Source organism: Lithobates pipiens, unplaced genomic scaffold (assembly GCF_037356315.1).
Source record: "Lithobates pipiens isolate NorthernLeopardFrog02 unplaced genomic scaffold, aLitPip1_a1.2 Scaffold_25, whole genome shotgun sequence".
NCBI classification, from domain to species: Eukaryota; Metazoa; Chordata; class Amphibia; order Anura; family Ranidae; genus Lithobates; species Lithobates pipiens.
This window is the reverse complement of record NW_027507787.1, coordinates 206290356-206314506: the sequence shown is the minus strand read 5'-3', so window position 1 is coordinate 206314506 and position 24151 is coordinate 206290356. Positions and strand designations below refer to the sequence as shown.

General features: G+C 46.7%; 1 protein-coding gene across 1 annotated transcript in view; it reads right to left on the bottom strand.

Moving 5' to 3' along the window:
* EDRF1 (erythroid differentiation regulatory factor 1) overlaps positions 1-24151 on the bottom strand; it is a 142161-nt gene that overhangs the window by 12660 nt on the left and 105350 nt on the right. Inside the window, exon 23 of the mRNA XM_077455495.1 lies at positions 15820-15965. Within this exon, the coding sequence (XP_077311621.1) occupies positions 15820-15965 (146 nt within the window). The remainder of the gene's footprint in view (positions 1-15819; positions 15966-24151) is intronic.

Genomic DNA, 24151 nt, shown 5'->3' with positions numbered 1-24151 from the left:
AGAGAGAGAGAGATCGAGAGAGAGAGAGAGAGAGATCGAGAGAGAGAGAGAGATCGAGAGAGAGAGAGAGATCGAGAGAGATCGAGAGAGAGAGAGATCGAGAGAGAGAGAGATCGAGAGAGAGAGAGATCGAGAGAGAGAGAGATCGAGAGAGAGAGAGATCGAGAGAGAGATCGAGAGAGAGATCGAGAGAGAGATTGAGAGAGAGAGAGAGAGAGATCGAGAGAGAGAGAGAGATCGAGAGAGATCGAGAGAGATCGAGATCGAGAGAGAGAGATCGAGAGAGAGAGATCGAGAGAGAGAGATCGAGAGAGAGAGAGAGAGATCGAGATCGATCGAGAGAGAGAGAGAGATCGAGCGAGAGAGAGATCGAGATCGATCGAGAGAGAGAGAGAGAGATCGAGAGCGATCGAGAGAGAGAGAGATCGAGATCGATCGAGAGAGAGAGAGAGATCGAGAGAGAGATCGAGAGAGATCGAGAGAGAGATAGAGATCGAGAGAGAGAGAGAGATCGAGATCGATCGAGAGAGAGAGAGAGAGATCGAGCGAGAGAGAGAGAGATCGAGATTGATCGAGAGAGAGAGATCGAGAGAGAGAGATCGAGAGAGAGAGAGATCGAGAGAGAGAGAGATCGAGAGAGAGAGAGATCGAGAGAGAGAGAGAGATCGAGAGAGAGAGAGATCGAGAGAGAGAGAGATCGAGAGAGAGAGAGATCGAGAGAGAGAGAGATCGAGAGAGAGAGAGATCGAGAGAGAGAGATCGAGAGAGAGAGAGAGAGATCGAGAGAGATCGAGAGAGAGAGATCGAGAGAGAGAGATCGAGATCGAGAGAGAGAGATCGAGAGAGAGAGATCGAGATCGATCGAGAGAGAGAGAGATCGAGAGCGAGCGAGAGAGATCGAGATCGATCGAGAGAGAGAGAGATCGATCGAGAGAGAGATCGAGAGATCGAGAGAGAGAGAGAGATCGAGAGAGAGAGAGAGAGAGATCGAGAGAGAGAGAGAGAGAGAGAGATCGAGAGCGAGCGAGAGAGAGAGAGATCGAGATTGATCGAGAGAGAGAGAGATCGAGAGAGAGATCGAGAGAGAGAGATCGAGAGAGAGAGATCGAGAGAGAGAGATCGAGAGAGAGAGATCGAGAGAGAGAGAGAGATCGAGAGAGAGAGAGATCGAGAGAGAGAGAGATCGAGAGAGAGAGAGATCGAGAGAGAGAGAGATCGAGAGAGAGAGAGATCGAGAGAGAGAGAGATCGAGAGAGAGATCGAGAGAGAGAGAGATCGAGAGAGAGATCGAGAGAGAGAGATCGAGAGAGAGAGAGATCGAGAGAGAGAGAGATCGAGAGAGAGAGAGATCGAGAGAGAGAGAGATCGAGAGAGAGAGAGATCGAGAGAGAGAGAGATCGAGAGAGAGAGAGATCGAGAGAGAGAGAGATCGAGAGAGAGAGATCGAGAGAGAGAGATCGAGAGAGAGAGATCGAGAGAGAGAGATCGAGAGAGAGAGAGATCGAGAGAGAGAGATCGAGAGAGAGAGAGATCGAGAGAGAGAGAGAGAGAGAGAGAGAGAGAGAGAGAGAGAGATCGAGAGAGAGAGAGAGAGAGAGATCGAGAGAGAGAGAGAGAGAGAGAGATCGAGAGAGAGAGAGAGATCGAGAGAGAGATCGAGAGAGAGAGAGAGATCGAGAGAGAGAGAGAGATCGAGAGAGAGAGAGAGATCGAGAGAGAGAGAGAGATCGAGAGAGAGAGAGAGATCGAGAGAGAGAGAGATCGAGAGAGAGAGAGAGAGAGATCGAGAGAGAGAGAGAGAGAGATCGAGAGAGAGAGAGAGAGAGAGATCGAGAGAGAGAGAGATCGAGAGAGAGAGATCGAGAGATCGAGATCGAGAGATCGAGATCGAGAGATCGAGAGATCGAGATCGAGAGATCGAGATCGAGAGATCGAGAGAGAGAGATCGAGATCGAGAGATCGAGAGAGAGAGATCGAGATCGAGAGATCGAGAGAGAGAGATCGAGAGAGAGAGATCGAGAGATCGAGAGAGAGAGATCGAGAGAGAGAGATCGAGAGAGAGAGATCGAGAGATCGAGAGAGAGAGATCGAGAGATCGAGAGATCGAAGATCGAGAGATCGAGAGATCGAGAGATCGAGAGATCGAGATCGAGAGATCGAGATCGAGAGATCGAGATCGAGAGATCGAGATCGAGATCGAGAGAGATCGAGAGAGAGAGAGAGATCGAGAGAGATCGAGAGAGAGAGAGAGATCGAGAGATCGAGAGAGAGAGAGAGATCGAGAGATCGAGAGAGATCGAGAGAGAGAGAGATCGAGAGATCGAGAGAGAGATCGAGAGAGAGCGAGAGAGAGAGATCGAGAGAGAGAGATCGAGAGAGAGAGATCGAGAGATCGAGAGATCGAGAGAGAGAGAGATCGAGAGAGAGAGAGAGATCGAAGAGAGAGAGAGATCGAGAGAGAGAGAGAGATCGAGAGAGAGAGAGATCGAGAGAGAGAGAGAGATCGAGAGAGAGAGAGAGAGATCGAGAGAGAGAGAGAGATCGAGAGAGAGAGAGAGAGATCGAGAGAGAGAGAGATCGAGAGAGAGAGAGATCGAGAGAGAGAGAGAGAGATCGAGAGAGAGGAGATCGAGAGAGAGAGAGAGAGAGAGATCGAGAGAGAGAGAGAGAGAGAGAGATCGAGAGAGAGAGAGAGAGATCGAGAGAGAGAGAGAGAGAGAGATCGAGAGAGAGAGAGAGAGAGAGATCGAGAGAGAGAGAGAGAGATCGAGGAGAGAGAGAGAGAGATCGAGAGAGAGATCGAGAGAGAGAGAGAGATCGAGAGAGAGAGAGAGATCGAGAGAGAGAGAGAGATCGAGAGAGAGAGAGAGAGATCGAGAGAGAGAGAGAGAGATCGAGAGAGAGAGAGAGATCGAGAGAGAGAGAGATCGAGAGAGAGAGAGAGAGAGATCGAGAGAGAGAGAGAGAGAGATCGAGAGAGAGAGAGAGAGAGATCGAGAGAGAGAGAGATCGAGAGAGAGAGATCGAGAGATCGAGATCGAGAGATCGAGATCGAGAGATCGAGAGAGAGATCGAGAGAGATCGAGAGAGAGAGATAGAGAGAGAGAGATCGAGAGAGAGAGATCGAGAGAGAGAGATCGAGAGATCGAGAGATCGAGAGATCGAGAGATCGAGAGAGAGAGAGATCGAGAGAGAGAGAGAGATCGAGGAGAGAGAGAGATCGAGAGAGAGAGAGAGATCGAGAGAGAGAGAGAGAGATCGAGAGAGAGAGAGAGATCGAGAGAGAGAGAGAGATCGAGAGAGAGAGAGAGATCGAGAGAGAGAGAGAGAGAGATCGAGAGAGAGAGAGAGATCGAGAGAGAGAGAGATCGAGAGAGAGAGAGAGAGAGATCGAGAGAGAGAGAGATCGAGAGAGATCGAGAGAGAGAGAGATCGAGAGAGAGAGAGAGAGATCGAGAGAGATCGAGAGAGAGAGATCGAGAGAGAGAGATCGAGAGAGAGAGATCGAGAGATCGAGAGATCGAGAGATCGAGAGATCGAGAGAGAGAGAGATCGAGAGAGAGAGAGAGATCGAGAGAGAGAGAGAGATCGAGAGAGAGAGAGAGATCGAGAGAGAGAGAGAGATCGAGAGAGAGAGAGAGATCGAGAGAGAGAGAGAGAGAGAGATCGAGAGAGAGAGAGAGAGATCGAGAGAGAGAGAGAGATCGAGAGAGAGAGAGATCGAGAGAGAGAGAGAGAGAGATCGAGAGAGAGAGAGATCGAGAGAGATCGAGAGAGAGAGAGATCGAGAGAGAGAGAGAGAGAGAGAGATCGAGAGAGAGAGAGAGATCGAGAGAGAGAGAGAGAGAGATCGAGAGAGAGAGAGAGAGAGAGATCGAGAGAGAGAGAGAGAGAGAATCGAGAGAGAGAGAGAGAGATCGAGAGAGAGATCGAGAGAGAGAGAGAGATCGAGAGAGAGAGAGAGATCGAGAGAGAGAGAGAGATCGAGAGAGAGAGAGAGAGATCGAGAGAGAGAGAGAGAGATCGAGAGAGAGAGAGAGAGATCGAGAGAGAGAGAGATCGAGAGAGAGAGAGAGAGAGATCGAGAGAGAGAGAGAGAGAGATCGAGAGAGAGAGAGAGAGAGATCGAGAGAGAGAGAGATCGAGAGAGAGAGATCGAGAGATCGAGATCGAGAGATCGAGATCGAGAGATCGAGATCGAGAGATCGAGAGATCGAGATCGAGAGATCGAGATCGAGAGATCGAGATCGAGAGATCGAGATCGAGAGATCGAGATCGAGAGATCGAGAGAGAGAGATCGAGAGATCGAGAGAGAGAGATCGAGAGATCGAGAGAGAGAGATCGAGAGATCGAGAGAGAGAGATCGAGAGAGAGAGAGAGAGAGAGAGAGATCGAGAGATCGAGACGAGAGAGAGATCGAGATCGAGAGATCGAGATCGAGAGATCGAGATCGAGAGATCGAGATCGAGAGATCGAGATCGAGAGATCGAGATCGAGAGAGAGAGAGATCGAGAGAGAGAGAGAGATCGAGAGAGAGAGAGAGATCGAGAGAGAGAGAGAGATCGAGAGAGAGAGAGAGAGAGAGAGATCGAGATCGAGATCGAGAGAGAGAGATCGAGAGAGAGAGATCGAGAGAGAGAGATCGAGAGAGAGAGATCGAGAGAGAGAGATCGAGAGAGAGAGATCGAGAGAGAGAGATCGAGAGAGAGAGATCGAGAGAGAGAGAGAGATCGAGAGAGAGAGAGAGAGAGAGATCGAGAGAGAGAGAGATCGAGAGAGAGAGAGAGATCGAGAGAGAGAGAGAGAGATCGAGAGAGAGAGAGAGATCGAGAGAGATCGAGAGAGAGAGAGAGAGAGATCGAGAGAGAGAGAGAGATCGAGAGAGAGAGAGAGATCGAGAGAGAGAGAGAGAATCGAGAGAGAGAGAGAGATCGAGAGAGAGAGAGAGATCGAGAGAGAGAGAGAGATCGAGAGAGAGAGAGAGAGATCGAGAGAGAGAGAGAGAGATCGAGAGAGAGAGAGAGAGATCGAGAGATCGAGAGAGATCGAGAGAGATCGAGAGAGATCGAGAGAGATCGAGAGAGAGAGAGATCGAGAGAGAGAGAGATCGAGAGAGAGAGAGATCGAGAGAGAGAGAGATCGAGAGAGAGAGAGATCGAGAGAGAGAGAGATCGAGAGAGAGAGAGATCGAGAGAGAGAGAGATCGAGAGAGAGAGATCGAGAGAGAGAGATCGAGAGAGAGAGATCGAGAGAGAGAGATCGAGAGAGAGAGAGAGAGAGAGAGAGAGAGAGAGATCGAGAGAGAGAGAGAGATCGAGAGAGATCGAGAGAGAGAGAGATCGAGAGAGATCGAGAGAGATCGAGAGAGAGAGAGATCGAAGAGAGAGAGATCGAGAGAGAGAGAGATCGAGAGAGAGAGAGAGATCGAGAGAGAGAGATCGAGAGAGAGAGATCGAGAGAGAGAGATCGAGAGAGAGAGATCGAGAGAGAGAGATCGAGAGAGAGAGATCGAGAGAGAGAGAGATCGAGATCGAGAGAGATCGAGATCGAGAGAGATCGAGATCGAGATCGAGAGAGATCGAGAGAGATCGAGAGAGATCGAGATCGAGAGAGATCGAGATCGAGAGAGATCGAGATCGAGAGATCGAGATCGAGAGAGATCGAGATCGAGAGATCGAGATCGAGATCGAGATCGAGAGATCGAGATCGAGAGAGAGAGAGATCGAGAGAGAGAGAGATCGAGAGAGAGAGAGATCGAGAGAGAGAGAGATCGAGAGAGAGAGAGATCGAGAGAGAGAGAGATCGAGAGAGAGAGAGAGATCGAGAGAGAGAGAGAGATCGAGAGAGAGAGAGATCGAGAGAGAGAGAGAGATCGAGAGAGAGAGAGAGAGATCGAGAGAGAGAGAGATCGAGAGAGAGAGAGATCGAGAGAGAGAGAGAGAGAGAGATCGAGAGAGAGAGAGAGAGAGAGAGAGAGAGAAGAGAGATCGAGAGAGAGAGAGATCGAGAGAGAGAGAGAGAGAGATCGAGAGATCGAGATCGAGATCGAGATCGAGAGATCGAGAGATCGAGAGATCGAGAGATCGAGAGAGAGAGATCGAGAGAGAGAGATCGAGAGAGAGAGATCGAGAGAGAGAGATCGAGAGATCGAGAGATCGAGAGAGAGAGAGAGATCGAGAGAGAGAGAGAGATCGAGAGAGAGAGAGAGAGAGAGAGAGAGAGAGAGAGAGATCGAGATCGAGATCGAGATCGAGAGATCGAGATCGAGATCGAGAGAGAGAGATCGAGAGAGAGAGAGAGATCGAGAGAGAGAGAGATCGAGAGAGAGAGAGATCGAGAGAGAGAGAGATCGAGAGAGAGAGAGGAGAGAGATCGAGAGAGAGAGAGAGATCGAGAGAGATCGAGAGAGAGAGAGATCGAGAGAGATCGAGAGAGATCGAGAGAGAGAGAGATCGAGAGATCGAGATCGAGAGAGAGAGAGAGATCGAGAGAGAGAGATCGAGAGAGAGAGATCGAGAGAGAGAGAGATCGAGAGAGAGAGATCGAGAGAGAGAGATCGAGAGAGAGAGAGATCGAGAGAGAGAGATCGAGAGAGAGAGATCGAGAGAGAGAGATCGAGAGAGAGAGATCGAGAGAGAGAGATCGAGAGAGAGAGATCGAGAGAGAGAGAGAGAGATCGAGAGAGAGAGAGAGATCGAGATCGAGAGATCGAGATCGAGAGATCGAGATCGAGATCGAGAGAGAGAGATCGAGATCGAGAGAGAGAGATCGAGAGAGAGAGAGAGAGATCGAGAGAGAGAGAGATCGAGAGAGAGAGGAGAGAGAGAGAGAGAGAGAGAGAGAGAGAGAGAGAGAGATCGAGATCGAGAGATCGAGATCGAGAGATCGAGAGATCGAGATCGAGAGAGAGAGAGAGATCGAGAGAGAGAGATCGAGAGAGAGAGATCGAGAGAGAGAGATCGAGAGAGAGAGATCGAGAGAGAGAGATCGAGAGAGAGAGATCGAGAGAGAGAGATCGAGAGAGAGAGATCGAGAGAGAGAGAGAGAGATCGAGAGAGAGAGAGAGAGAGAGAGAGATCGAGAGAGAGAGAGAGATCGAGAGAGATCGAGAGAGAGATCGAGAGAGATCGAGAGAGAGATCGAGAGAGATCGAGAGAGAGATCGAGAGAGAGAGATCGAGAGAGAGAGAGAGAGAGATCGAGATCGAGAGAGAGATCGAGATCGAGAGAGAGATCGAGAGAGAGAGAGAGATCGAGAGAGAGAGAGATCGAGAGAGAGAGAGATCGAGAGAGAGAGATCGAGAGAGATCGAGAGAGAGAGATCGAGAGAGAGAGATCGAGAGAGAGAGATCGAGAGAGAGAGATCGAGAGAGAGATCGAGAGAGAGATCGAGATCGAGAGAGAGATCGAGAGAGAGAGAGAGATCGAGAGAGAGAGAGAGATCGAGAGAGAGAGAGATCGAGAGAGAGAGATCGAGAGAGATCGAGAGAGAGAGATCGAGAGAGAGAGATCGAGAGAGAGAGATCGAGATCGAGAGAGAGAGATCGAGAGATCGAGAGATCGAGAGAGAGAGAGATCGAGAGAGAGAGATCGAGAGAGAGATCGAGATCGAGAGATCGAGAGAGATCGAGAGATCGAGAGAGATCGAGAGATCGAGAGATCGAGAGATCGAGAGAGATCGAGAGATCGAGAGATCGAGAGATCGAGAGAGAGAGAGATCGAGAGAGAGAGAGATCGAGAGAGAGAGAGATCGAGAGAGAGAGAGAGATCGAGAGAGAGAGAGATCGAGAGAGATCGAGAGAGAGAGAGAGATCGAGAGAGAGATCGAGAGAGAGAGAGAGATCGAGAGAGAGAGAGATCGAGAGAGAGAGAGATCGAGAGAGAGAGATCGAGAGAGATCGAGAGAGAGAGATCGAGAGAGAGAGATCGAGAGAGAGAGATCGAGAGAGAGAGATCGAGAGAGAGAGAGATCGAGAGAGAGAGATCGAGAGAGAGAGAGAGATCGAGAGATCGAGAGATCGAGAGATCGAGAGAGATCGAGAGATCGAGAGAGAGAGAGATCGAGAGAGAGAGAGATCGAGAGAGAGAGAGATCGAGAGAGAGAGAGAGATCGAGAGAGAGAGAGAGATCGAGAGAGAGAGAGAGATCGAGAGAGAGAGAGAGATCGAGAGAGAGAGAGAGATCGAGAGAGAGAGAGAGATCGAGAGAGAGAGAGAGATCGAGAGAGAGAGAGAGATCGAGAGAGAGAGAGAGATCGAGAGAGAGAGAGAGAGAGAGAGAGAGAGAGATCGAGAGAGAGAGAGAGATCGAGAGAGAGAGAGAGATCGAGAGAGAGAGAGAGATCGAGAGAGAGAGAGAGATCGAGAGAGATCGAGAGAGAGAGAGATCGAGAGAGAGAGAGATCGAGAGAGAGAGAGATCGAGAGAGAGAGAGATCGAGAGAGAGAGAGATCGAGAGAGAGATCGAGAGAGAGATCGAGAGAGAGATTGAGAGAGAGAGAGAGAGAGATCGAGAGAGAGAGAGAGATCGAGAGAGATCGAGAGAGATCGAGATCGAGAGAGAGAGATCGAGAGAGAGAGATCGAGAGAGAGAGATCGAGAGAGAGAGAGAGAGATCGAGATCGATCGAGAGAGAGAGAGAGAGATCGAGCGAGAGAGAGATCGAGATCGATCGAGAGAGAGAGAGAGAGATCGAGAGCGATCGAGAGAGAGAGAGATCGAGATCGATCGAGAGAGAGAGAGAGATCGAGAGAGAGATCGAGAGAGATCGAGAGAGAGATAGAGATCGAGAGAGAGAGAGAGATCGAGATCGATCGAGAGAGAGAGAGAGAGATCGAGCGAGAGAGAGAGAGAGATCGAGAGCGAGCGAGAGAGAGAGAGATCGAGATTGATCGAGAGAGAGAGATCGAGAGAGAGAGATCGAGAGAGAGAGAGATCGAGAGAGAGAGAGATCGAGAGAGAGAGAGATCGAGAGAGAGAGAGAGATCGAGAGAGAGAGAGAGATCGAGAGAGAGAGAGATCGAGAGAGAGAGAGATCGAGAGAGAGAGAGATCGAGAGAGAGAGAGATCGAGAGAGAGAGAGATCGAGAGAGAGAGATCGAGAGAGAGAGATCGAGAGAGATCGAGAGAGAGAGATCGAGAGAGAGAGATCGAGATCGAGAGAGAGAGATCGAGAGAGAGAGATCGAGATCGATCGAGAGAGAGAGAGATCGAGAGCGAGCGAGAGAGATCGAGATCGATCGAGAGAGAGAGAGATCGATCGAGAGAGAGATCGAGAGATCGAGAGAGATCGAGAGATCGAGAGAGAGAGAGAGATCGAGAGAGAGAGAGAGAGAGATCGAGAGAGAGAGAGAGAGAGAGATCGAGATTGATCGAGAGAGAGAGAGATCGAGAGAGAGATCGAGAGAGAGAGATCGAGAGAGAGAGATCGAGAGAGAGAGATCGAGAGAGAGAGATCGAGAGAGAGAGATCGAGAGAGAGAGAGATCGAGAGAGAGAGAGATCGAGAGAGAGAGAGATCGAGAGAGAGAGAGATCGAGAGAGAGAGAGATCGAGAGAGAGAGAGATCGAGAGAGAGAGAGATCGAGAGAGAGAGAGATCGAGAGAGAGAGAGATCGAGAGAGAGAGAGATCGAGAGAGAGATCGAGAGAGAGAGATCGAGAGAGAGAGATCGAGAGAGAGAGATCGAGAGAGAGAGATCGAGAGAGAGAGATCGAGAGAGAGAGATCGAGAGAGAGAGAGATCGAGAGAGAGAGATCGAGAGAGAGAGAGATCGAGAGAGAGAGAGATCGAGAGAGAGATCGAGAGAGAGAGAGATCGAGAGAGAGATCGAGAGAGAGAGATCGAGAGAGAGAGATCGAGAGAGAGAGATCGAGAGAGAGAGATCGAGAGAGAGAGATCGAGAGAGAGATCGAGAGAGAGATCGAGATCGATCGAGAGAGAGAGATCGAGAGAGATCGAGAGCGAGCGAGAGAGATCGAGAGAGATAGAGATCGAGAGAGAGAGATCGAGAGAGATAGAGATCGAGAGAGAGAGAGATCGAGAGAGAGAGAGAGAGAGATCGAGATAGAGATCGAGAGAGATCGAGATCGAGATCGAGAGAGAGAGATCGAGAGAGAGAGAGAGATCGAGAGAGATAGAGATAGAGATAGAGATCGAGAGAGAGAGAGAGAGATCGAGATCGAGATCGAGATCGAGAGAGAGATCGAGAGAGAGATCGAGAGAGAGATCGAGAGAGAGATCGAGAGAGAGAGAGAGAGATCGAGAGAGAGAGAGAGAGATCGAGAGAGAGAGAGAGAGAGAGAGAGAGATCGAGAGAGAGATCGAGAGAGATCGAGAGAGATCGAGAGAGAGAGATCGAGAGAGAGAGATCGAGAGAGAGAGAGATCGAGAGAGATCAAGAGAGATCGAGAGAGAGAGATCGAGAGAGAGAGATCGAGAGAGAGAGATCGAGAGAGAGAGAGAGATCGAGATCGATCGAGAGAGAGAGAGATCGAGAGAGAGAGAGAGAGATCGAGAGAGAGAGAGAGATCGAGAGATCGAGAGAGAGAGAGAGAGATCGAGAGAGAGAGATCGAGAGAGAGATCGAGAGAGAGATCGAGAGATTGAGATCGAGAGATCAATCATGTTCCTTTAAAGCAGGTTATACAACAGTGCTTGTGCTGTGTAATTTGGCCCTCTCTATCACCTGAAATACCTGGCTGATCTTGCCTGGGTTTGCTCTCCCCCTGTAAACGGAGCATGGTATATCCATGTTGACCACCGGATGTAGGAAAATGTGGCAAAATCGCTCCGGCTACCAAAACGTTCCTTACCTGAATGTGATTCTTCCGCGTTTAGGAGACGGAGGTTGAACCTCCCATAACCACAACAGCTTCTAAACTCTTGTAAATGCCTGGACATGTACATGGACACACAGGCTTTTATAGAGTTGCATTCAGAAACTTTGGCAAAAAAACACCAAAAGTCATCTGAGCGCCCGAAGCGGAGCTCATATTAGGTACAGATCGGAAGATTTGTTACACTACACAGGCAGAGAAACACTTGTTGTTATGGTACAGAGGGGGATAAGATGATTTACATGTAGCTGCAGTTATGAGAGAAGCAGGTAACTGGTAATGGCAGAGGGGCAGGGTGGAGGAGGAAAGAGGACACAGGAGAGCAGATAGCAGGCTGCGAATGGAGGAATCACCTAAACGGACCACGGTGTCAGAGCTCAGCAGCCCCGATTATCATGGTCAGCTTGCAGAGGGGAGGGTATAGCCAGGCAGGATCAGCCAGGTTGTTTTAGATGTTACAGGGGGCCAAATGACAAAGCACAAGCACTGTGCTGTGCTGTATAACATGCTCTAATGGAACAGAATCAGTTTTTTTTTTGGGTTAACAATGCTTTAAGTGCTACACAGGAACAAACACGTTTAAAAAAAAAAAAAAAAAATTGAAATTTTGACATAACAGTAAACACCAAATCCTGGAGTACAGTATAGGACAGGGAATCGTAGACCATATTCTGTTACCGTATATACTCGAGTATAGGCCGACCCGAATATAAGCCGAGGCCCCCAATTTACCCCCAAAAAAACTGGCAAACTTATTGACTCGTGTATAAGCCGAGGGTGAGACATGCCTGTCCATCCCTGTGTGTGTGTCCGTCCATCCCTGTGTGTGTGTCCGTCCATCCCTGTGTGTGTGTCCGTCCATCCCTGTGTGTCCGTCCATCCCTGTGTGTGTGTCCGTCCATCCCTGTGTGTGTGTCCGTCCATCCCTGTGTGTGTGTCCGTCCATCCCTGTGTGTCCGTCCATCCATCCCTGTGTGTGTGTGTGTCCATCCATCCATCCATCCCTGTGTGTGTGTGTGTCCATCCATCCATCCATCCCTGTGTGTGTGTGTGTCCATCCATCCATCCATCCCTGTGTGTGTGTGTCTCCATCCATCCATCCATCCCTGTGTGTGTGTGTCTCCATCCATCCATCCCTGTGTGTGTGTGTCTCCATCCATCCATCCATCTCTGTGTGTGTGTGTATCCATCCATCCCTGTGTGTGTGTGTCCATGTGTGTGTGTGTGTGTGTGTGTGTGTGTGTCCGTGTGTGTGTGTGTGTGTGTGTGTCCAGCCTACCTGTGTCCCGAGCCTGTGTCCCGTGCCTTGCCTCCTTGCCTCCGTCCCGTGCCTTGCCTCCTTGCCTCTGTCCCGTGCCGTGCCTTGCCTCCGTCCCGGGTCGTGCCTTGCCTCCGTCCCGTGCCGTGCCTTGCCTTGCCTCCGTCCCGTGCCTTGCCAGGATCGCCGCTCTTCGTCGGCGCCTCGGCGGACATTCTACCATTCAAACGCCGCGCCTCCGCCTTCGCCTGTGATAGGCGGAACACTGAATTTCCCAGCAGCCTGTGTTCCGCCTATCACGGACATCGTCTCATCCTCGTCCGTAGTACGAGGATGAGACGATGTCCGTGATAGGCGGAACACAGGCTGCTGGGAAATTCAGTGTTCCGCCTATCACAGGCGAAGGCGGAGGCGCGGCGTTTGAATGGTAGAATGTCCGCTGTCTGTCTGCTCGACACGCTGATCGAGCAGGCAGACAGCGATGACTCGAGTATAAGCCGAGGGGGGCACTTTCAGCCTCAAAAAAGAGGCTGAAAATCTCGGCTTATACTCGAGTATATACGGTACATTCAGGTGATTGGACAATAGAAAAAGCTTTGCTGAGAAGGCCTCCAGTGCACCCCCCATATAACCCCACCCCATCTGTGGGACCCCAGTTTTGTAGTAAGCAATAAGGAAAAACAGAGGACAGAGGGGAAGGAACTGCGTCATGTACTGTAAACACCATGACATGGAATTTACTGCCAAGTCAAAATTTCCATTATCTTTATCGTACAGCACAGGACACAGGATAGAAAGTCAGACTGTGGGACGCCCCCAAGCAATTAACCGAGGGGTACGCAACAACATCGCAAACAAGCTAACAAAAAGCAAGGGTCAACAAACATTCAGATTATTTGAAGCACCTTGCAGCCAAAGATTGCATCAGCTGAGGCCTGAGCAGCCACTTTTTTTTTATTTTTTTATTCTTAATTAAAAATAAATGTTATAATTACCTGCTCGGTGCAGTGGTTTTGCACAGAGCAGCCCAGATCCCCCTCTTCTCAAATCCCCTGCTGGCGCTCCTGGCCCCTCCCTCCTGCTGAGTGCCCCTCAGAGCAAGGGGTTTGCTATTCCGGTCAGACAAGACACTATGGCTTGGCTCCACCCCCTCTCTCTCCTTACTGGCTCACTGACTGATTGACAGCAGTGGGAGCCAATGGCGCCTGCTGCTGTCTCAGTCAATGAAGGGGGAGAGTCCCGAACAGCCGATGCTCTTGTGCAACATCTCTGGATCGAGATAGGGATCAGGTAAGATTAAAAAAAGAAAAAAATAACTTCTGCCTTTACAATCACTTTAAGTCCTATAAATGAGCAGACTGCGCCATCTCTCAATGTTGAGAGCACAGTGGTCCTATCTCCTGATAGAGGAAGACACTTAAGGGGCAAAAAGGTCCCCCTCTGACCCCTGAATTTTTTTGAGATAGGCTCGTCTGCAGTTTACCCGGTTGGAGAAGATACAGGAATTGGCTAACTGAATCTAAGAGAGTACGGTGCAAAATCACCTCCTGTTGCTGCCTTATACTATAAATATCTGAGACCCTTATGCTAATCGCAGGCTCCTATACATAAAAAAGTGTGATGTCGATGTGAAAATCTCTCTATCTGCCTAGAAAAATATTTCCTTGTTGCTCTCCTTCCTGCATATTTCTCTTGGGGTGCCCCCATGAAGAAATAAAATTGATAAAGCTCCTGAGGAAGCGTTGACCAAAACGCGAAACATGTAGAGCGCCAGAATATATTTAAGATCGGTTCTGTAATTGATACCCTGTCTAGTGTAATCCTTTCTTATTTTGAATATTAATGTATAATTTTTCATCCTTGGGGTATATATAACTAATGGGAATAGATATGGATATTGCCTAAAATGTACTAACACAGACAGGATATAAAGCACTACTTGATATGCTTTTACTCCTTTTTATTATTTTTTATTTATTTTTTATAAATAAATTAAATTTCTTTATATATCTTCTTTTTTTCTTTTTTCTTGTTTTTCTCTTTGGTATATTTAAATATAATATTATGCCTAAAAAGTCCAACATAACCAAAACTTTTTTTTGAGGTTTTTTGTGTGTAGGTTTTTTTCCCCTCATTTTGTCTTTTTTTCAGTCATTGTAAGGACGTGGCAATTGGTTTTTTGACTTTTGAGTGTATCCACAGAAACCACCCTGTGATAGATACACACCACTTTTATTGTTCATCTGTCAATGTTGGAGAAGGAAGAAGAAAATCCTGTCTCGGGATCTTCAGTGAGGGGAAACAAAAGGGACTTTCAGAAAGAAGATGTTGCGGCTAGGTATACCCCAACTTCAACTTGTCGTCTTCTGGGTCAGAGGTTCCCCCCCCTACAGATGTCAGTAGTTGAACCATTGTGGATGTCATCATGTTACCGGCCATTCGTGCAGTTACTGCTGATGAGCAATTTTACTTCCAAAAACACTACGCACCACCTCAGTGGGAGCCTCTTGATGATATTCTGACGTTGGATAGGATGTAGAGGTTCTGCTAAATTCTCTCCATGTTCCCTGCACTCAACACCCCTATATTTCTCTGCGGGGAACACTAAAGGATGTGGTGTACTGTAGAAAACTGACTGCACTATGGGAAAAAAATGTAAACATCAAGCAGAGCAATTCATGTGGACACTCTAGTCAATGATGTTCATGCAGTAGTTCACAGAAATCAAAAAAGTGTCTGGATGCTAATGGTGACCACTTTGAAGACCTAATGTAATTGCAGAATTCAAACATGAATTACAGCTGTCCTTTGATGTTCATATAAATCTAGTAATACAATTTTTATGTCTTATATTTTTCATGTTGAAGTCTGTATACATTTTTTGGGCCCCTCTGTATTTTTTATTATAGAAAATTATATATATATATATATACACATACATACACACACACACACACACACACACATATATATATATATACATACATATATATATATATATATATATATATATTGTATTGTTGTATAAATGACAAGGGTCCCAAAAATGTGGCAAAAATGTCCGGTGTGTGCGCCATAATATCACAGTCACAATAAAAATCTCTGATCGCTGCTATTACTAGTAAAAAAAAAAAAAAAATAATAATAATAAAAATGCCATAAAACTATCTCCTATTTTGTAAATGCTATAACTTTTGCGCAAACAAATCAATAATCGCTTACTGCGATTTTTTTATACAAAAAATATGTAGAAGAATACGCACCGGCCTAAACTGAGTAAAAAAAAAAAATTTATTTTATAAATTTTTGGGGGATATTTATTATAGCAAAAAGTAAAAAATAATGCGTTTTTAAAAAAAATCCACGCTCTTTTTGTTTATAGCGCAAAAAATAAATACTGCAGGGGTGATCAAATACCACCAAAAGAAAGCTCTATTTGTGGGGAAAAAAAGGATGTCAATTTTGTTTGCAAGCCACGTCGCATGACTGCGCAATTGTCAGTTAAATCATCGCAGTGCCGAATCACAAAAAGTGGTCTGGCCTTTGGCTAGCAAAATGGTCCGGTCTGAAAGTGGTTAATAAATGTATTGTTTTTTTTGTTACCCTTTGTGTGGTTATAGAATATAGGACGGATTAATAAAAAAAAAAAATGGGACACTAGCTACTTGGGATGTGGGTTTGGTGTAGCCCTTTACAGCTTAATGAAAAATGAACCGAGACACTTACTTCTTCTTCTTAGAAGTCAGAAGCTTGACAAACTGTAACAGAAGAAAAGACAGGCGGGACTCAAATATATTGACCAGCTTCAGCACCTCTTCCATGCGGAGATTAGCAGAAGAATCTCCTGGCGGCTCGTTGCCGTCCTGTGTTCCCTGAAAAAAAAAAAAAAAAGGCACATTTTTATTCAGACACAATGCCCATCATATTTTACTCCTAACATATAAACAAGCACAAGATTGACTGCAACTTCTCTATTCAGCAGACACAATACACTCAAGCGAACGAACGCCCATTGAATGAGGTCTCGGGCATGAACAGCCCATAGCAGTTTTCCTTACCCGCTGCAGAATATCAATTGGAAGCAGATAGGCTTATTTAAAACAGCTCATTAATGTGATGCATTCCTGGGCTATTCTTCCCCACAGGACTCGATGCCTCGGCCTGGATGTAAAACACATCTCTCTAATGAAAGGCCAGACAGCTCCCACATAACCCACAGTACTTCTCCTGAATAGGAAGAGCCTGGGCTTCTACCTTTTCATTCAGATTACCTTTTACTACCTTGGTACATTCCCTGCTAAGAGGTGTAAAGGAAGATTTCCATTGCTAATAAAATGCATGCATACTGCATTCTTATGATCATCTTTTTGAAATGACCAGTCTGCTTTATAATGTAGGTTACTGTAAACTGCTATGGACTTCAGCAGAATTCTGTGTATAAAAGTCTTCAATAATCAACCAGGAATCATGACAATCAAACCGCAAAACCCTTGGTGCGGCAAGGGAGCTGGGTTCTACATACTTCAAAGCCAAAACCACTGTATCTTTTAGACCTTGCCTAGTCCCAACATAGGAAGCAAATATCCAAAATAATGATTCCACATAGTTCTCCTGCTCGACTGAAGGGTTACTTGTAAATCAGGTATGCACAGGCAAACCGACACAAACAGAGCTACTTTTGTCCTTATAAATAAACATAACACGCCAAGGTTCCTCTGCTGATGTCGGTTTCCTGTGCATACCCTAGTCACAATAAAAACTTACCATCAAGCAAGAGAACTGTGCCAAAATTATTTTGGATGTTTGCTACAATAATCATGAAACATAAGACTATACATTTCAACAGCCTCTCATTATTAAATTAAACTGCTTGATAATGAAACCAGCGGAGTATAAACTGAATTTTAAGCTCTCTTTCTTAAAGTGGACCTTCAGTCATTTCTTTCAACTTTCCATCTATTAAATCTTCTGCCCTTGTCGTTTTAATTTTGGACAATAAAACATTTGTTTTTTGTCAGTAAATACCTTATATAGCCCACTTCCTGTTTCTTGCATGGTAAAGTGCCTAGGCTTATGACATCATGCATAGCGCTCTCTCTCACTCTCGTGAGTTTGCCGGTGTTCTGGCATATTCAGTCCGGCCATCATATAGCGTGCGCAGTACGGGGCAGAAGAAGCTTCGTAAAATTTCCGAAGCTGAGCGGCGCCTGCACCGTGAGTGGGGGTGGTAGCCCCACCATCCAAGCGGACATAGGGTTGTGAAAATTAGACGGGCGCTCGCCATGCTTCAGGCTCGGCCTCGCTGCGCTCAGCTCTTTTTTATTCCTACTCTATGTCCACTTGGATGGTGGGGCTAGAACCTGGACTCCGTGTGCAGGTGCCGTTCATCCTCGGCTATTTTCGGAATCTGTGTTGCTGTGTACTGCGCATGCGCAGTACACAGCGGACGCTATCTGATGGGGGACCTTATATGATAAGACACCGGGAAGGGAGGGGGGACGAGTAATAGGGGGCCAATGAGAGCTGGAGATGGGTCTGTGTCAATCCAGGAAGTGAACAGGCAGCAGCTTCAGCTGCCCACAGTTAAAATAGCTGCAGCCAGACTCAGTTGAGGGAGATTTCTGCAGCATATTTGGCAAGTACAGAATCATAGTATATATAAAATAATATGCAAAAGTGGTTGAAGGGAAGCTTCAGAATGGCAAAGACGTTTTTATTACAAATGATGTGAGCAGACTGCAGTTCCTCTTTAAACCGTGTAAATCTCTGCATTATTATACAAAATGTCCTTCTTTCCTATGGTAAACATGATCATGAAGCCAGAGGATAACTACTTACAATCGGGGCGATAGCAAATTCTAGAAATGACAGATTAAGCACCAGCCAAAAAAATAAATACCCAACCCATTGAAAAAGTTGGTGGGATACATTAGGCTGCAAGTAAATATGTTGTTCATGAAGTTGACATGTTGAAAGCCTTCATCAGAGCCAAGCGACCTTTGAAACACGGCAGCCAGATTGGTGGCCAACGACAAGAAACGTCTGACCTCTGATTGCCAACAAGAGTTTTGCCACTAAGTAAATACTTATTTCACTCATTAAAATGCAAATCAATTTATAATTTTTTTGAAATGTGTTTTTCTGGATATTTTTGTTGTTGTTCTGTCTCTCGCTATTAAAATAAACCTACCTTTAAAATTATAGACTGATCATTTCTTTGTCAGTGTGCAAATGTACAAAATCAGCAGGGGATCAATTAAGTTTTTCCCTCACTGTATCCACATATGTGGACATTGGGTGTTTGTGATCAACACAAACCTGTTAAATCAAGCTTTTAGCAGACTTCAGCCAGCATTCCCATATCCATGGGTTTAAGAATACCACACTGGAGCTGAAGGTGATTTAGCAGTTTCAAAATGCTCCATAAGACCCCTTTCACACTGAGGCATTTTTCGGGCACTTTAGCACGAAAAATAACACTTGTAAAGCACCTGAAAAAAGCCTCAGCTGCAAACCCAATGTGAAAGCCCAAGTGCTTTCCCACTGGGGCGCTGTGCTGGCAGGGCATCACAAAAAGTCCTGCAAGCAGCTTCTTTGCAGCACTATAGGAGCCGTGTATTCACTGCTCCTATAGCGCCCCTGCCCATTGAAATCAATGGGCAGCGCCTCCATACTGATGCTACAGCGGCGTTTGTGGGCAGATTTAACCCTTTTTCGGCCGCTAACAGGGGTTAAATTCACCCTGCTAGCGGCCGAATAGCGACGCTAAAAATAGCGCCACTATTCCACCGACACCCAGGCACTTTCAACGGGAAAGGGCTCTTAAACTTGCTTACATTTTTGTGAACGTTTTATGGAAATGATGCTTTATAGACTTATTTACAGATTAAACAGAATGTATACAGTGCAAAAAACTGGAGCACCCAGAATCTGGAGTTGCTAGCATGGAAACCAATCAGCTTATAGCTTTTATTTTCGAAGCTTAAAGTGGGGCTCCACAAAAAAGGGAAGCTCCACTTATTTGCCACCCCCTATCGCCCCATTTGGCACCTTTTGGGGGGGGGGGGCACTGGTTTTGATAGGTGCCTGCTCCCACTTCCGGCTGATCTTGAAGAATCCGTTGGATTTGTGGACAGGTAAGTGTCCTAATATTAAAAGTCAACAGCTACTGTATTTTTTCTGAAGGAGCCTGGAGGTCCTGCTTAAACTGTACAAGCGGATAATAGAAGCAAATTGGTTGCCATGCACAGCTGCTCTGGCTTTGATAATAACCCCTCAGTGTGCAGGGTCTAAATGGCCAGAGTCGGGCCTAAAGCTTCCATAGAAAGCTGTAGCTCTGAAAACAGATTTTTTAAAAGGAGTTTTTTTTAAAGCACGCTGGAAAATGTCATAGCTTGCATCAAGTTGACCTATATTTCAGAAGCGATGGGTCTTTATAAAGCACTCATTCCTGCATTTATCAGGCATATATAAAAGCCTGTGGATTCACTGAAAGCTGGCGTGCTGGATGTCTTCTTTGTTTTATCATTCTAAGTGTGTGCGACTGTACATCTGCTCCAGCATGAACAAGCCATAATATTTACTGATGAGGAAGTCACGGCAATGGAGATGCAGAATGAAATACATGGATTCACTCCCAGTGGCAGGGAGGAAAGTGACAATTAAGCCGAGACACCGCACAGACTGATGAAACGCTGATCAGGAGCAAAGCGTCAGCCAGCAGCCGGTAGATGCAACTGAAGTGCAGACACTCAGGACGTGTTCTGAAAAACTTTTCTAACTGCCTTTGAAATGAGCACAACATCAACACAATTGTCCCTGTAATAAGGAAATCAGACACGCTGTCTGGGTCTATCTGCATATTACTACTCTGCCTAACAGTCATAAAGCAGGTATGAGGCTGACATACAGAATTGCTATCCCTTCCATGTAATTCTGGGTTTCAGGTGTTCAAACAAACAAATGGAAAATTAAAAATTAAAATGAATGCAACCTATAATGGCTATATGAGCCATTTTGTAATTTAAGGTAAAGAATTATTTTTTCCCCCTTTGAAAACTGTCAAAAATTCAAAAAAGCTGCTCCAGCATGCACAAGGCATAATGATTGCCGATTGAGGAAGTCAGGGCGATGGCAGCATGGCATTTTCAGCGCAGGTTTCCTTAAAAGGTGGACAACAGTGGGCCATGCCAGCTTAATGTGAGGTTTGCAGTCTTCAAAGGAAGCCCGTGATATACAACCAGGGTGAAAACACACACCCTTCATTTAAAGGTGGGGACAATCCTAAAACAGGAAGTAGCGGAACAAGGATCTTTATGGCAGGATAACTTCATACATTTTAGAAGGCCATTTTTAGGCCAAAATAAGCCCCCTTGCTTATCCTCCTCTAACTGACCGCTGGTATGGAGAAGAAAAAAAAAATAGGATTTCTATAACAGCTTACCTGTAAAATCCTTTTCTTTTGAGGTACATCACGGGACACAGAGACTCAGTAATTACTGATGGGTTATAGGGTATCACTAGGTGATTGGACACTGGCACACCCTAGACAGGAAGTTCAATCGCCCATATAACCCTCTCCCCCCTACTGGAGGTACCTCAGTTTTGTAGCAAAGCAATATAACTGTATTAGAAGAGGGGAGGGACCTCTGTGTCCCGTGTTGTACCTCAAAAGAAAAGGATTTTTACAGGTAAGCTGTTGTAAAAACCCTATTTTCTTTCTCGTACATCGCGGGACACAGAAACTCGGTAATTGATGGGATGTCCCAGAGCAATGCTATCTGAGGGGAGGGGAACCACACAACATAGGGTGTAATCAGACCTGAGGACCCTGTACTGCTGCCTGCAGCACACTACGCCCAAAGGCGATGTCCTCATGCCTTCTCACATCCACCCGATAAAATTTGGTGAATGTATGGACTGATGACAAGGTTGCGGCCTTGCAGATTTGAGCCATGGAGGCCTGGTGATGCACCGCCTACAAAACACTAATAGCCCTAGTGGAGTGCGCCTTGATCTGAAAAGGTTGAATCTTTTGCTTCAAACCATAAGCTTGAACAATTACTTGTCGAATCCATTCAGTAATAGTAGATTTTGGCGCTGCCTTTCCTCTCTTAGGACCCTCTGGCAATACGAACAAAACATCCGTTTTGCGAACAGATAGGCTTTGACTGCTCTCACTACATCCAAAGAATGTAGTGACTTCTCTTCCATAGAGCAGGGATTTCGAAAAAAGGAAGGCAGAACAATATCTTGGTTTAGATGAAAACCTGAGACCACGTTCGGTAGAAAACTAGGATGAGGGCGTAACACCACTCTATCCTTGTGCATTATCAGATACAGTTCTTTACAAGAGAGGGCTGCGAATTCTGATACTCTTCTGGCAGAAGAAATGGCCACCAGAAAATATATTTCCTTGTCAACAGAACTAAGGGAATTTGATGTATTGGTTCAAAAGTCTGCTTCTGTAAAGCTGACAGAACCAAATTAAAATCCCAAGGGTTCAGAGGCGCCCTAACTGGAGAATTAAGGCGCGTTAACCCTTGTATAAAGCTTCGGACTAAAGAATGCGAAGCAAGTGGACGTTGAAATGGAACCGATAAGGCCAAGACTTGGCACTTGATGGTACTCAAGGCCAGTTTCATCTCTAACCCATTTTTCAGTTCGAGGATTCTGCTTATGACATTTTCTGGGGTGCCAACCCCTGGATTCACACCAGGAGACATATGCTTTCCAGACTCTGTGATAAATCATTCTGGAAGCTGGCTTTCTTGCATTAATCAAGGTAGATATCACAGGGCCCGAAAGCCCACTATTCTTCAGAATGTGGGTTTCAATAGCCAAACCGTTAAATTTAGCGTTTGTAAGGTAGGATGGAATACCGGTCCCTAGGATAGCAGGTCTGGACGGGACGGTAGGGTCCAAGGAGAGCCTACCGCCATCTTCTCTATTTCTGCATACCAAGCTCTTCTGGGCCACGCTGGGGCCACCAGAAGCATGACTTCTTCTCCTGCCTGATCCTGCAAAGAAGTCTTGGCAGTAGCAGAATAGAAGGGAATGCATAAAATCAGAGAGAACTGATGCCATGGAGTTACCAACGCATCTGTAACGCATGCAAGAGGGTCCCTCATTCTTGACACAAAGTTGTCCACCTTGTTGTTGAACCTGGACGCAAAGAGATCTACATCTGGAAGCCCCCCATCTCTGGCATATGGCCAAGAAGACGTCGGGGTGAAGAGACCATTCCCCTGGGACTAACTGCTGGTGGCTCAAGTAGTCCGCCTGCCAGTTCTCTACCGCCGGAATGAAGACTGCCGATATGCATGGCACATGTCTTTCTGCCCAGATTAAGATCTGGTTTATGTTTTCCTGAGCTGCACGACTCTTGGTGCCCCCTTGGTGATTAATATAAGCCACTGCTGTGGCATTGTCGGACTGGATCCTGAAAGGGCAACCATGCACCCTGAGTGTCCAGGCTTTTAGGGCTAGATACGCCGCACAGATCTCCAGAATGTCGATGGGTAAGGCCCTCTCGGTCTTGGACCATCTCCCTTGGACAGTCGACTGTTCCAGAACAGCCCCCCCAACCCGAAAGACTGGCATCTGTTGTTACCACTGTCCAGGTAACTGGATTTTCCTTTCCACAGATTTTCGGGTATCAACCACCAGCTGAGGCTCCGACGCGGTGTAGGGGACAGATACATCGGAAAATCTAACACCTGAACCTTCTTGTTCCAGGCTGATATGATACTGTTTTGCAGTAGCCTTGAATGAGACTGAGCGCAGGGAACTGCTTCGAATGAAGCCACAATCTTCCCCAACAACCTCATACAAAGATGAATAGAAGGACCCTTCTTTGCCCTGACTACCTGAATCAGTTCTCTTATAGCACTGATCTTTGCTCGGGGTAGGAATACCCTCTGCTGGGCTGTATCTATGACCAGACCCAAATACTCTAGTCTTCTTACTGGTTTTAAAGAATCTCTAAGTTGAGGACCCAACCTAGGCATTCCAGGTAGTGGATTGTGGTGACCAAATTTTGGTCCAGGCGGGCTACCAACCGGTCTATCAAGAGCAAGACATCTAGGTATGCTATTATTGTTATACTTTGGGCCCCTAATCTGGCCAGAGGAGGGACCAAGATCTTTGTAAACACCCGAGGTGCAGTAGCTAGCCCGAAAGGCAGAGCTACAAACTGAAAGTGGAGTTTTTCTACTTCGAAACGCAGGAATTTTTAATGAGCAGGAAAAAAAAGGTACATGCAGGTACGCATCCTTGATGTCTATTGACACCAGAAGTTCTCCTCCTTGAAGGATGGAGACTACCGATCGGATCGATTCCATGCGAAAGGACCGTATCTTTAGAAATCAGTTTAGATCTTGGAGATCTAGAAGGTTTGAATAAAACCCCATTCCCTGCTCTTACATGGGAACTACCAAGATAACTTTTTGCGACAATAGTCACTCCAACACTAGAAGGAGAGACTTCTTTTTCTCTGGGTACATTTGATCTGAGGAAATGAGGAGAAGGGAATTCTCTGAATTCTAGTTTGTAACCTAGAGTTATTGTGGAGACCACCCATTTGTCCCAAAATTCCTCCTGCCAGAGCCCCGAGAACTTTAGTAGTCTTCCCCCCACTCGAGTGAGCGGGGGCGCCCCTTCATAAGGCGGTCTTAGCGTTTTGTCTTGAAGACCTTCTCCCCCAGGGCTTCTTTTGTCCCTGGGGTTGACTGAGTTTTAACCTTTGAGCCTGACGGAGGAGGTCGTCGTGACTGCCTGGAGGCTGATGACCCTGGCACTGGAGAAAGCGGCAGTTTAAAGGAGGGACGTTTACTCCTTTTCTTGACTGGTAAAAGGGTGCTTTTCCCACTAGAGATCCTTTGGATATAATTGTCCAAATCCTCTCCAAAAAGTTTTGCACCACGAAAGGGAAATCCCGCCAGGGGTTTCTTACATGGTGACTCGGCTGACCAATTTTTCAGCCATAAGATTCTACGCATGTGTACCAATCCAAGCGTAAGGCGAGAGGTCTGAAGGATAGAATCTCTGATAGCATCAA